We start from the raw sequence: 13,817 nt of genomic DNA on the forward strand, positions 1-13,817 counted from the left end.
TACAGATGGAATGAATTTTTACTGATAGTGTAAGCATGAATAAATTCTAGTTCCAAACACATGGCTTGTGCCCCTGAGGACGTACAAGGTCAGAAGCAGAAAGAGTTCAGGATCGTTAGTGTGGCGCAGCAGGTGCCATGGCAGGACACGGGAAGGGTGAGGGTCACTGGTAGGAAAGAAGTGGGAACAGTCCATCAGAAGCCAGGATTGCTTTTCTAATTCTGATATCCTCCAATATGGAAAGAGATTATGGGGAAAGGGATTTGGCAAAATCAGGTAAAGATGAAAAGAAGCTCCAAAGGAAGAAAAGAATGGCTTGTCAGCCAACGTTCAACTGTCAGGGGAGAGATAACAGGAGGGGTGTGGCCTTTCAACTTTCAGGATCAGCTAAGTGACCAAGTTCAATGGGAAAGGACCATGGCCAAAAAATATCAGGGTAAACTAAAAAGGCATATGCTTAAGTTCTCACAAGATATATATAATTTTAGTTATTAAAAATTTATTTAAAACTATGTGTTTATATCAGTGTTTAAAAATGATGTAAAATGCAACTCATTGGTGGGCAGAAAATGTATTCATCTTATATGGTAACATCGTATGATTCTGAGCTCGATAAGCCAACTCTACAGTACTAGACTATCCTAGACCACTAGCTGTTATTTTTTTAATTGATCTTTTATCAAATCACCAACCTGGATTTTACATTTGGCCTCCACCAGCTGCAGTTTGGTTTGTGCCAATTCCAGCTCCATTTCCCTCAGTTGCTTCTTAAGAGAGTCCTTCTCATCATCCAGCTCAATTCCCTGGTCCTCTCTGCTTATGGCTGCTACTTTCAAAGCACCCTCCTTGCTGAAAATGTCACTGCAGTGTTTACATGCCATCATTTTACCCTGAAATATCCAAAAGAGATAACCAACATCAAACTGCATTTCATAGCATAAAACATGTCCTGAAACAATGCAATATGATTTTTCTTAAGACACTGCTTGTGGCCATCAAATGCAGGCCCATTTATAAAAGTAACTATTTTTCTTGTGCTATGACCAAAATGGTTATAGTCGGCACAAAACCCAACTATCCAAGACAGGTGCTACTTTTTCTTACAGTATCTTTAGAGAGACTCTGGGGATAGAAAGTATTACAGCATTTCTTTCAAATCTTTTCTAGAAACTTTGTACTACCATTATCCTTATTAGATGCCAAGCCCCGTGGCATATATGCTACATGCATTACCTCATTTAGTTATGATTAGGTATTATCACCCCCATTTTATAAATGAAGAAATTTAAGAGTTTAAGTAACTTCCCTGTGGTAGACTGAGGAAGGTCATTATGACTAACCTAAGTCTACCCCTGCAACAAGTGAAGTATACGTCCTTTTGTTCAAGTGAAGATGATCATTATTGCTCAAGGTGATAAAAGCAACTCTGCCACATGCCTGGATTGCCGATCAAGCACCGAGCACTGAACAATGGCAACTCTTTTCAAGACAACAGTGCTACTGTTTTCTTAAAATAGCTTCAAAAAGTTTAGAGATAAGAGATACTACAGGGATTCCCTGGTGGCACAGTGGTTGGGAGTCCGCCTGCCGATGCGGGGGACACGGGTTCGTGCCCCAGTCCGGGAGGATCCCACATGCCGCGGAGCGGCTGGGCCCGTGAGCCATGGCTGCTGGGCCTGCGCGTCCGGAGCCTGTGCTCCGCAACGGGAGAGGCCACAACAGTGAGAAGCCCGCGTACCGCAAAAAAAAAAAAGAGAGATACTACAGAATTTTGATCTATTTTGATGTCCTACTGTTACAAGCTCAGCATGTCCATAACTGTAACTATACCCCTCTCTTCACACACACACAAAGCAACTCTGCCCACACTTCTGTGTCACTGTGCATTACCCCACCATTTAGGCCTAAAGACTTTGGTGTCATCTTTCCATTAGCTTCTCCTTCACTCCATATTCAGCTGGTCATAAAATTTTTCCTCTTGATATGTCCAAGCATGTGTCCCAGGCCTGAATCCCCAAAAGTCACCTTCTCAGAACAAAGTTCCTATTTTCAGTTCTCATGTCTCAGATTTTCAGGTTACAACTTTTAAAATATGTATTTACTGAGCATTTATTGTGTGCCAAGTACTAGACTAAGCACTTTATTAACAGGATCTTATTTAATCTTCAAAATGACCTTATGAGGTAGGTAATATTATCTCTATTTTACAGAATACAAAATAAATCTGAGAGAGGTTAAATAACTTGTCAAGTTGTTAAGTGATATACGAAAGTGCCTAGAATGCATTTATTTACTAATATAAAGCTGAATATATTCAAATAGAATTATATCAGGTTTCTGTAACACTGGCCCCAAGAGCTGGCTATACCAACACTGCTTCTTAGGAATACCAATCCATTTGGTTTACTGCTTTTTCTATACAATAAACAATCACTTTTTTCAAGTAGGTAATCAGCATAAGGAGTTTTACCACCAGGGGGCAGCATAGAAATAAACGCTGCATGTTTTCTTTAACAACAAATCTCTACTTTTGGTGGAAAAATCAGTTACCCAACGTGTTTCCTCCAGCTGAGCTCTATACTGCCCATGGTGTCCACTGTTTAAGAGATTAATGGGATGATCCTACTGGGCTGCACAAGGAAGTCACATCAATTCAGGCACAGTTGGGATGCAGGCTGCTGAGGGTTCGGGTTCCCAGGTTTCCAATAACCAAGAAAGCTCAGGGGCCTCTTGTGACAATGCTGAAATCCTACCTCCTTTCCTGTTACCTGTCTCTGACAGCCCAAAAGATTTCTGGGAACATAACCTTTCATCTGGCCCACACCCCAGTCAGAAGAGGGACCCTATTCACCCTAATTCCTAACTCCTTTAAAACAAAGGTGGGGTGAGGTCGTGTCTACAGGCTGTCCTGCCTGTGGTGCATCACCACATATTGGGATCCTCCTATCAGGTGCTCACTCGAGACTACATGAATTTGGAAGAAAGTGTATCACAGGACTGTTTCATTCTTCCTCACCTTTACCACTTCCAGCTCCTCCTTGCTGGCTGCTTGCTGTTTCTCCAGTCTGGTGCTCAACTGGGAACAGATCTACGAGAAAGAAAAGAGCTACTTTACTAAAAAGTAGAATGTCTCTTGTAGCATGTGCACACAGCTGTTTATTCACTCCCATCTCTGATGCTATAAGAAATTTTGCAAATGAGTAGCACTGCAAATGCCAGTCATTCCCATAAAAGAAGCAGCAGAAAGCCTGAGAGTGTTCTGTGTGTAAAGCACACCTCTATCTCGATCAGTAGAAGAAACACATAGGGTAGATTTGCTTTCTTTCTGTCACTAGCTTCCGTGACTGGTCCCAGTGAATTCCTGTCCTCACTTTGGAATCAATCTATGGAATCTTTGCTGAGTACCTACTTTGGGCAAGGTACTATCCTAGGGATCCATGAAAAGAATTCTGAATTTCTTCACGACTGAAAAGTGCTGTGCTGTGATAATCAGTGAGAAAGAAAATGTATGTAAAGGGTTTAATACAGAGCACCATTAAATAACATCTCATTATTATTGATTCTGAAATAAGGTGCTAACAAGTACCAGGAACAGACAGAAATAAGTGCTTTCAAAGCCCCCTAAAATTGTATTAAAAAAAGAAAACAAAAACACGGTTCGAGTCTTGCTACACTTGAGTGAAATAAGAATTTTTTATTTTGGAAAAAAATGGAAAAAAAAGTTAGGGGAGGGCTTCCCTGGTGGCACAGTGGTTGAGAGTCCGCCTGCCGATGCAGGGGACGCGGGTTTGTGCCCCGGTCCGGGAAGATCCCACATGCCGTGGAGCAGCTGGGCCCGTGAGCCATGGCCGCTGAGCCTGCGTGTCTGGAGCCTGTGCTCCGCAACGGGAGAGGCCACAACAGTGGCCCGTGTACCGCAAAAAAAAAAAAAAAAAAAGTTAGGGGGTGTCAAATTTTCAAGTGCAATTTGGACTAAAAGCATAAAAGGTCTACCTCTATTATCAAAACGGACATTTAAAAAACTCCCAGTCTACTCAAAAATAGTTCTAGAGACCTGGGACTAGGTTGAGTTCAGTCTCCAATTTGTCCAGATCCAAACAATAAATAGGACTGTAGGGCTGATGTTAAAAAGAAGAGACTTTTCAAGCAATTTTGGCAACAAATAAACCCTTTTAAATAAGCCCAAACATATAGCCAGTAATAGCCAATTCCAACTACAGAATGCATTTAGATTACACTATATGTTTAATTGTATTCAAAGAGATGGGTCTGTTGCCTTTTACATTACTTCAAGTGCTTGCCAGATAATATTCAAGGCAAGGATTGCTCCTTGAAGAGTGCTGCGTATGGTGGCCACTCATGGCCTGATGAAAAAATGATGAAAAAAATGCTTCTGCAGCAATGGCAAGCTCCACAGCACACGGTCTTTAACGTTCCTTATATTGCGTAATGTCTAACCAGCCCTTCTCCTAGTTACCTAAATTCAAAATCTCAGGATCTCTTCCAGTATTTTCCCTTATCTAGCAAAAAAATGACTCTTGTGTTTCCTGCTTCTCCGTTTTCATTACTACTTATTGTAGTTCAGGGCACTAGTTTTTCCTCCCCTGGACTCTGCTGTTGGCCTCTTACTGCTCTGTGTCTTTCTTTGCCCGTGCATCTCTCCACTTGGTTCCACATTTCTCCCTGGACAGAGTAGTGCCAATTATATGTCCCTGGTCATGCCACTGTCCTCCTATAAACAGAATAAAATCCGAACTCCTCAGCCTATCCCTGAAGACCTTCCTTGAACTAGGCCCCAACTCACCTTTGCTTCTCTCGTCTGTACTTGAAACTCTTGCTAAACAAGACTCTTTGTCACTAATCTACCTCCCATGCCTTTGCACACGCTGTTTCCACCTTTCCACCATTTCCATCCTCTCCTTCTCCATCTCCAGATACCCAAACCTCACCTAGCCTTTGAAGCACAACTCAAATCACTTCCTTCTCCAGGAAGGGATTCCTCATTTCCCACATGTAAGAAATTCCCTCTCCTCCTAATTATGGACAGGTTTTACCTCCGTATTACAAAATCAGCTTCCAGAGAAGAGAAATTGAATGAATTTATCTTTTATTCCTCCAAAGTAACAAGCCTCACATGTAGCAGGCATTAAATAAACATATATTGATTTTGTACATCTGTATGTAGATATAGATATATAGATACAAATAGATTATAAAAGAGAAGAAGATAGCTCTGAAGCCTTATTTCTAAGCAATCTTCCATGAAAGGGCAGAATCCTTATGGAAAGGTGTTCATAATATACAAATGAACTAGTTCCCCCCAAAATGCATGAACAATATAACTTACATTTTTATTTATACAGCAACAAAGCATACTCAGTGTATTTAGTGATTCTTTCTAGTTGGCAAGATTAAGGGAGGTTTGTTTTCCTTGTGATTTTCTGCACTTCCACAAGGAATGTAAATTTCATTTATAAGCAAAAAAACACTTTTTAAAAAAGTAAGCCTTAGGGCTTCCCTGGTGGCGCAGTGGTTGAGAGTCCGCCTGCCGATGCAGGGGACACGGGTCTGTGCCCCAGTCCGGGAAGATCCCACATGCCGCGGAGCGGCTGGGCCCATGAGCCATGGCCGCTGAGCCTGCGCGTCCGGAGCCTGTGCTCCGCAACGGGAGAGGCCACAACAGTGAGAGGCCCGCGTACCGCAAAAAAATAAAAAATAAAAAAAAAGGAAGCCTTAGACTTCAAACTCCTCTGTGAGGCAGGAGACCCCAGGGAAATTTCTGGATAAGTAGGTGGCATACAGTACCTTAACAATTCTGGAAAACTGGAACTTGAACAGTCCAGTCAGAGTACTTCGGCAACAAGAGGAGTCTTTGCCATGTCCCAGCATAACCAGCAGGGACAGGAAGATACTACTGGAGCTGGAATGAAGGCTTTCTGAGACACGCCGCCACCCCCACCCCCACCCCCGCGATGGGACTAGAAATGTCATCAAAGAGAAGAACACCGCCCCACCATTAAAAGATCTTTTTAAGGTTAACAAGAGGAGGTTAATTGCTAGCACTGGCCTCTGTTGGGTAAGGCCATATAGCCATGTGGGAAAAAGAGCTCCCATGTTCTCTACTGTGACAGCAAAGGACTCATGGATCTCCTAGCTGTTGCCATTTAATACAGTGACTAAACTTTAGTGCTCGGCCAAGAGGCAAATGTTACTAGTGTGATCTATTGGAAATTAGCTTCTGAGTAAGGCAGAGACGGGATCCCAATGGTAATAAGATTTCTTGTTCCTCTAAATCTATCAAACATTGAAAACAACCAACAGATTGTTTTGCTCAATTAAACTTCTCATGTTATCAGCAAGCAGGTCCAACCACTGTCTGTTTCAGAGGAGAAAATGAGCCAACAAGTATAATCAATGCAGTACAGTTACTGTTCTGGAAACTCTAAAAACAAACAAACTGTCCCCAAAGAAAAGAGCAAAACAATTAGTTTTACAGTGTCGAAGCCCACAATGGCACATTACCTGTTTATACTCGGCAATGATAGCTGTAGTCTTCTTTATTTCATATTCTGCCTTCTCTAGCTGTTTCCTGAAGACTTCTTTCAGCTAAAAGAGTAAGAATGAGAAACATCAAGACTCAGTCAAAATCTTAATAAATTTCCATGAACATCCATATTCAAGTCTGCCTGATTCATAGTCAACAACAATGTAAACAACTGTAAGTACACACATTTTTCCTACTGCAGCTGCATGTTGGTCATTTGAAAAACCTAGTCATCTCCAGAGATACAGAAATCTTACTTTTTTGCCTGCAATGTATAAGAATATGAGCAATCCTAGTATAAAACTGCTTATGCTTCTTACTACTTTATAAATATATTGTTAAATAAGTGTCCATTCAGAAGCTATCTTTATCCTTAGGAGAGTCTAAAACAAAACATCAAGACAGCGTTGCATGTACTCTTGATGCTGTGCAATAAATTACTGAAAAAAACATTTTAGGGCTTCTTCTTTCATCCCATATCGACACTGCTGTTACCCCTCAGGAGGTAGGAACAAGAGGCTTTTGGGGCTGGAGTCAGACATGGGAGATGGGGACTGAAGAAACACTGACTTTAGAAGAAGTTAAGGTGACATAACGCAGTACTTGTTACAGTAGCAGAAATACTAAATTATGAATGCTAAACCTAAAAGCACAGTTATTTCTGTGGCCTGGCAGCTCTAGAATTCTAGGTATAGAAGAAGGTTAAGGCAATGAAAAAGCTCAGGTGTCACCAGATAAAAAGGAAAGAATTCGATTCTCCCAAATTGACCCAACGAAAAACAACTCTGGTTAATCTTTAAGTACACAATCAGAAAAAACTGATAATTCTGCTTTGCAGCATCCCAAATTATGAATGCAATATACTCGGTACCTGTAAATTCACAAGTGACTGCAATTTATAACTGGTCCTATCGTTATAAGATTTCGGAATTTCTTCATATTTGCTACATTCTAAAATTCTAAGAGCATTTGTAGGTTATACTGATTCAAACTTAGTTGTTTATATTGGTCTCTGGTCTCTGTTACATAATTCGAGGACTTCAGCCATACCCTTCGTCCCTTCTGCAATAAGGCCGCACTGACTCAGGGTCAACTGAGATAGCTGAGATGCTTTGAGCAAGTTCATTTAATTTCTCTAAGCTGTAGTTTACTCATCTGACAAATGAGAATAATCCCTATCTCACAAGGGAACCACAACAATTAAAACAGGATATACACACACACATACACACACACACACACACACACACACACACACACAGAGGAGAGGGGCATGGATTAAATTCATTTGCTAACAGCTTCATTCTTTACCTGAAGTACTGAAGTGGGCCACCAAAAAATAGGAAGTAAAGAAAACAGCAAAACCCATCCAAAGGGCTAGATCAAACTGGACAATCGGCCCCCGAATATTTTTGAGTATGTTAAAGAAAAACAAAAATCTTGGTCCACAGTAATTGCCGAGACTCATTGCATCATTTAAAAAAAAAAATCATGGAATACTTTTTATAAATCCCAGAAGGTGCTAAATGACACATCCCTTCATTAGTAACTTTACTGGAAGTTTTTCTGGTTGCTTGGATGTAGGTCTTTGAAATGCTTTGTGTGCTGTTTTATATTTAGTATTATTGATGTCTCCGAACTGAACTCATTATAAGTGAGCTAATCATGCCTGGCTGGGACGGACAGAGATGGAGACCATTGGTGAAGCAGCCTGCTCTTCCTCAGGGAAGCCGGAAGCTTTGACTCCTATAGGGTGGAGAGGTCCCTCCTGTCACCTCTGGGTCCTTGGCAATGGTGTGTCTTCCAGCTGCTCAGCCTCACAACCCATATGAATACTGTAGAGAGCTAACCTCAGGGCTGGCTCCCAAAGGGTTTCTTTTTATTCTCTCAGGGAAGAAGATTTGAGAGCTCTGCCAGGAACAGAAACGTGGGTGCCCCTTCTTCTAAGGCATGAATCGGGAAAATGCGTGACTGACGGAGGTGACTCCCAGCAGAGATCTCTGTAGGCTTCCAGCTTAGCAATCCTCATAAACTACTTCAGAGAAGTCAAACATCTTGGAGATACAACACGAAATCTGCAGATGCCTCAAAGCTCTTGGATCATGATTCCAAGTTCCTAAACTTGGAGAAAGCGTACCACTCTCGCTAGACGTCTCGGTCAAGGCAAATTCCTAAAAGCTGTTCAAGGGTGGAAATGCTGCCTCAATTCTACTCACATGTACTGCTTCAGCATCGCCCTTGATCTGAACAAATTTCATGTTACTTCTTGTTTACAGTATTAATCAACTCTGCATACCAATACACCTGCGTAAGGACAAGCCCGCCTACGCCTGTTACCTGAGCTGTCTCCTCCTCTTGTTTCCTCTTCTCTTCTTCAGTCTCTACCAGCCTCTGTTTGGTCAAGAGGAGCTCCTTGTTCAGCACGTCTGCCTTGTCTTCTGCCTGCAAATCAGAGTCCATCACAGTCATAAAGAAGGTGAAGAAAGCACGTGTATACTTTCTCCGACCTCCAGTTACTATTGTTCCAACATTACCGGAAGCCCTTCTATTCCTTCTGGCTCACCCAGGGGGTGGCTGCTTTCACTGAATGCCAGCCAGGTACCACGCACTCAGCACACATTATCTCCAATCCTCACAACAAAAATTATTTTCCAGGTAATGACAGTGAGGTTTGGAGAGATCAAATAAACCTGGCTGGGACACACATCTAAGATCAGAGCCACGATCTGAATTCAGATTGGAATGGCACTGAAGCCCATGCTCTCCCTAAACACCTCTTCCACGTTTTCAGCTGTCACTACAGCACTCACTCTGAGACTGCGTGGTAAGACTGGATGAAGGGTGGAGCCTCACTTGGAAGCTTCCACCTGGTGGTGCGCGGGGCAGATCCAGAGAGGATGAGCAGACAGGCTGATCCATGGACCACAGTTAGGTGAGAACATTCCAAGACCAGCCCAGGTTCATCTGGCCCACCAGGCTACTCACAATAGCAACGAGTGCAGTAAGGAGAAATTAAGACCAAAAACCCGTGATAGAGACAGCCCTGAGGAAAACTGAACTAAGGACTAAGAATCCAGGCAGAAAAGACCATATTTCTAGAATAGCCAAGAAAAGCCTGGAGAGAGTACACTGCTTATAATTTGGATATAGAACCAAAATTCACCGTGAAAGCACTGTGTGTTTGTATATTTAACTTAGTTAACGCGTGTCTGCTTTACACGTTAGGACACTTAGCTCGCCCTTTAGGTCTCGGCTTCAGGTTCACCCTGCAGTGCAGCGTGGTCTGAGCCCTGTCCCCCTCACCCCATCTGCAGCAGCTCCCCACCCAACCGAAGCTCGTATCTCCCTTGACAGCACACAGCACGAGCTACAGTGACAAACTGCGTGTGTGATAATGTGTGCCTCGCCCAGCTGTCTGCAGCTGTGGGAGGTGGGAAACCTCTCTCGTTTGCTCGTCACTACACCCCCAGCCCTGAGCCCAGGACTGGGACAGAGCAGGCGCTCCATAAGTGAGTGAATGGACGTGGCACTCTGAGGCCCTGGAGAAGCAGACTGGGTGGAGGTGGGCGGAATGAGTTCAGCAGAGAAAACCGCAGTCACAGAAGAGAGGCAGCTCTTTGAAGAAGCCATCCCGGGCTGACAGCAGCAAAACGCTGTCCAAGTCTTTGTGAAAACTGGCCAGGTGGCCTTCTGTCTGTGTTTCACCATATCTCCCACATGTCCAGATGGCCAGGCCAGCACAGTCTGCTGGGTCCTGGCAGAGAAACTACATTCCAGCTTCTCGGCTCTGTCTTCCAGTTCCTGATGTCCCACAGCCTAGGGCTTATAGCTGTTTTCAGATAATGTGGAACTGTCAGGTAGTTAAAGTGAAAAAGTCCCTTTTAAAGACTTTGAAATTTGTTCTGATACATTAGAGTTTAGGGGGAAAAATCTACACAGCAAAACGCATCCTAATAGTAGAGGTGGGTCTCAAAAAAATGCAACATGCATGTTGCAAGTTTTAATAAATCGTAAGATATCAGATGTAGATTATGGAAACTCAAAACTGCAAATTCTAGAGCTGCAAGGCAGATGACAAGTTACCTACAAAGCAGGAGATCCTTCCCAAGGTCTCCAACAGAGGGTCTCCTGGCAGCGGATCATGAGCTTGCATTGGCAGGTGCTCCTCTAATGCCCTGAGAATTTGGTTCAACTATCCTTTGGTTGTTCCACTATGGCATTAGCCTTTGAAAATATTTTTAAATAAAAAATCCAATTTTTCTAGTGGAAAAAAAAAAAGCTGTCCTGATGGCTTCAGCATTCTTAAAAATCTTACCAAATCTGTCTCCCTAGAATGGCAGTCCACTCAGATATTCTACCCCAGAATATCTGAGCAACAGCCCTGCTAATAAAGAAGACTGCACTTTAACCACCTCTTACCATACCCTCAGCAATCTCCATTTTGTGAAGAAAATAGTCCTTTTTATAATATATATCATGACACACTGAAACAAATGTTTTCTAAGTTTGGTTTCTTGAAGGGAGATTCACTCAAGCTCAAAAGTGAGCCTTTTGCCAACTTCTGAATAGTCAATGCTGTCCTGACATTCAGCAACAAGCTTCTAAAATTCTGTGGCATATCTAGATGTTGTACGATTTTGGAAATATCTATAAGAAAAGGGACAGGACTCCCCTGGCGGTCCAGTGGTTAAGACTCCTCACTTCCACCACAGAGGCAGCGGGTTCGATCCCTGGTTGGGGAACTAAAAGATCTTGCATGCCGTGCAGTGTGGCCAAAAAGAAAAAAGAAAAGGGAAAAATCTCACTTCCCTGAGGAAATTTTTGACGAGAGGGACTTTTTTTTTTTTTTTTTAAGATTTATTTATTTTTGGCTGCGTCGGGTCTTAGTTGCGGCAGCAGGATCTTCATTGAGGCATGCAGGGTTTTTTCATCGCGGCGCGCGGGCTTCTCTCTAGTTGTGGTGTGTGTGTTTTCTCTTCTCTAGTTGTGGCGCGCAGGCTCCACGGCACGTGGGCTCTGTAGTTTGTGGCATGTGGGCTCTAGTTGAGGCATGTGAGCTCAGTAGTTGTGATGTGTGGGCTTAGTTGCCCCGCGGCATGTGGGATCTTAGTTCCCTGACCAGGGATCGAACCCACATCCCCTGCATTGTAAGGCGGATTCTCTACCACTGGACCACCAGAGAAGTCCCAGGCCTATTAGTTTTATGTACACATTTTCTGTTGCACATTCTTCACTATGCCAAGGTCAGGTGACCTCCCTCTATTTCTGTTATCAGATCTGACATCTGCAGAAATTGCTGTGGGTCCCACAGGAAGCTGTATCCAGAGTTTCCCCTCCATGCTAAACAGTAAAGTAGGACTGATTCTGCTCATCAAAATAGAACCAGATCTGAATTCTCCTTTTAAAAGCTTCTCCTTTTAAAAATGGTCTTCTGGGTCTCTATATAGCCAACCTCTATACCTCACTTAAGTAGAAACCATCTTTAATGTTAAAGGAATCTCCAGGAACAGAATACTAACCAGATAGATACTCTAATTCTATCTTTGAGCCCAAATGATAAAACCTTCACCATAATTTGATAAGACTGAGTGGACCATTGTCATTACTGTCTTTTAATCACCTACCAACATCTTTTAATGCCTTATTGATATGAAAACTTCTAATTGCTCTCTAACTTCTATGACATATATATGAGAGAAACGAACACTGCAATGTGTGATTAAATCATGAACCAACTAATAACCTGCTCAGAAGGCTCAGCGCTCACGTTAGGGATGAGGCTCTTTCAGAAATAATTTCTCAAAGAACTAACCAAGGCAGTTGTTCAATTTAAAACAGAACAAAAGAATGTGCCACTTGTGATATGCAGCTTCTGGTTTGACACGAACCACGAACTCCCTCTGGTCAGAAGGGACCTGGGCCCAGGCTGCAGTGGGAAAGCACTGGTTGTGTCTCTTGTTTTTGTTCCTTGGGAACAGAAAGAACAGGAAGGGCCTGAAAGCAGATAGCAACAGAAACTGAAATGGAGATGTATCTTTTTTCATTTCTGATCACTGAGAAGTCCTTATTTAAGGAGTCTCAGGGAGGCAAGTTGTCAAAAGAGAAGGCTCTGTCAGAGAGAAAAATGAAGAGCTGCTGGGGGCCAGGAAGCCTGAAGCCAGCGCTAAAATGACATGGGTATGAAATAACTTACCTAATTACCTAATTAGGTTTGTTTGCTTTACATATTGTCTCAAATACAATCTGCTTTCATATTTGTTTAATGTATGCCAATGTTTTGCTATTTTAATTAAAAGATTTGATTTTGAAAAACTGGGAATGGAAAAGTACTGGGCAAACTGGGTGAAGGCAGGAAAGCCTCACGCTAATATCCTTCCTCTCCTCAAAGACTGGAGGGGCAGGACACCTGAACTGCAGGGACAGCTTTTTGATGTGCAAATAAACCCTGCTCAGGCAGAAACTACAAAATTAGATGTTAGGAGGAGATAGCAATTTTTGAGTTAGCAATTCAATGAAATGGCAATTTTTATTCTTTCATCTAGAAAATAAGCTTCAAAAGGCAGAGGGGCCAGGTCTTAACTACTTTTTTAAAAAGAGAAAGGGAGGTATGAAGGGAGGAAATAAAAAGAAGGAATAAATGAAGGGATGTTTTCTTCAGGGATTGATCTAGTAGCTCCATGAGGTACCTAGGTACTCAATAATTTCAGGAGGACCCTAGCAATTGTTCTGGACTAATCTACAAAATGGGTTTTTTGGGTGGTGAAACAATTTTTTTTAATAAAATATTTTTTCTGATCATTAAAGAGTTATAAGGCACATTATTACTTAACCAAGGGGGGTTAAGTAATTTAAGGTCTCCTTATAAAAGATATATAATTGAAAAAAAGTATGAAGATGAATATAAAAATTAGATTTACTGTTATCACCCAGAGACATCTAGTAGTAACATTTTGATGTATTTCCTTGTAGGCTTTTTTTCCTGTCAATGTATATTCCAGCCTCCTTTCTCTTCCTACAGGATGGCCCTTTACCAGCATACATTCCTTGCAATTTAGATGCAAATATTATATATAGATAAATTTACTTTTTAAAAAAAAATTATTATATCATGACCTTCCCATTGTTTTTAAAAACGATTCCAGAAAGATATTTTACAGATATACCTTCATTCTCTCCTTCTATTGGACATATACATTATTTCAATTTTTTATTCTTGTAAGTAACGCTGCAGTAAACAACCTTGTACCTAAATTTTTGAGCAAATCTCTACTTT

General features: G+C 42.0%; 1 protein-coding gene across 15 annotated transcripts in view; it reads right to left on the minus strand.

The window, feature by feature from the left end:
• Positions 1 to 13,817, minus strand: part of RABGAP1L (RAB GTPase activating protein 1 like) — a 682,857-nt gene that overhangs the window by 5,493 nt on the left and 663,547 nt on the right. For all 15 annotated transcript variants that reach the window (XM_073804143.1, XM_073804149.1, XM_073804154.1 and 12 more), the window contains 4 exons: positions 8,882 to 8,986; positions 6,523 to 6,606; positions 3,017 to 3,088; positions 693 to 890 (listed from right to left, as the gene is read on the minus strand). In XM_073804143.1, coding sequence (XP_073660244.1) covers positions 693 to 890; positions 3,017 to 3,088; positions 6,523 to 6,606; positions 8,882 to 8,986 — 459 coding nt within the window. The remainder of the gene's footprint in view (positions 1 to 692; positions 891 to 3,016; positions 3,089 to 6,522; positions 6,607 to 8,881; positions 8,987 to 13,817) is intronic.

Source organism: Tursiops truncatus, chromosome 1 (genome assembly GCF_011762595.2).
Source record: "Tursiops truncatus isolate mTurTru1 chromosome 1, mTurTru1.mat.Y, whole genome shotgun sequence".
NCBI classification, from domain to species: Eukaryota; Metazoa; Chordata; class Mammalia; order Artiodactyla; family Delphinidae; genus Tursiops; species Tursiops truncatus.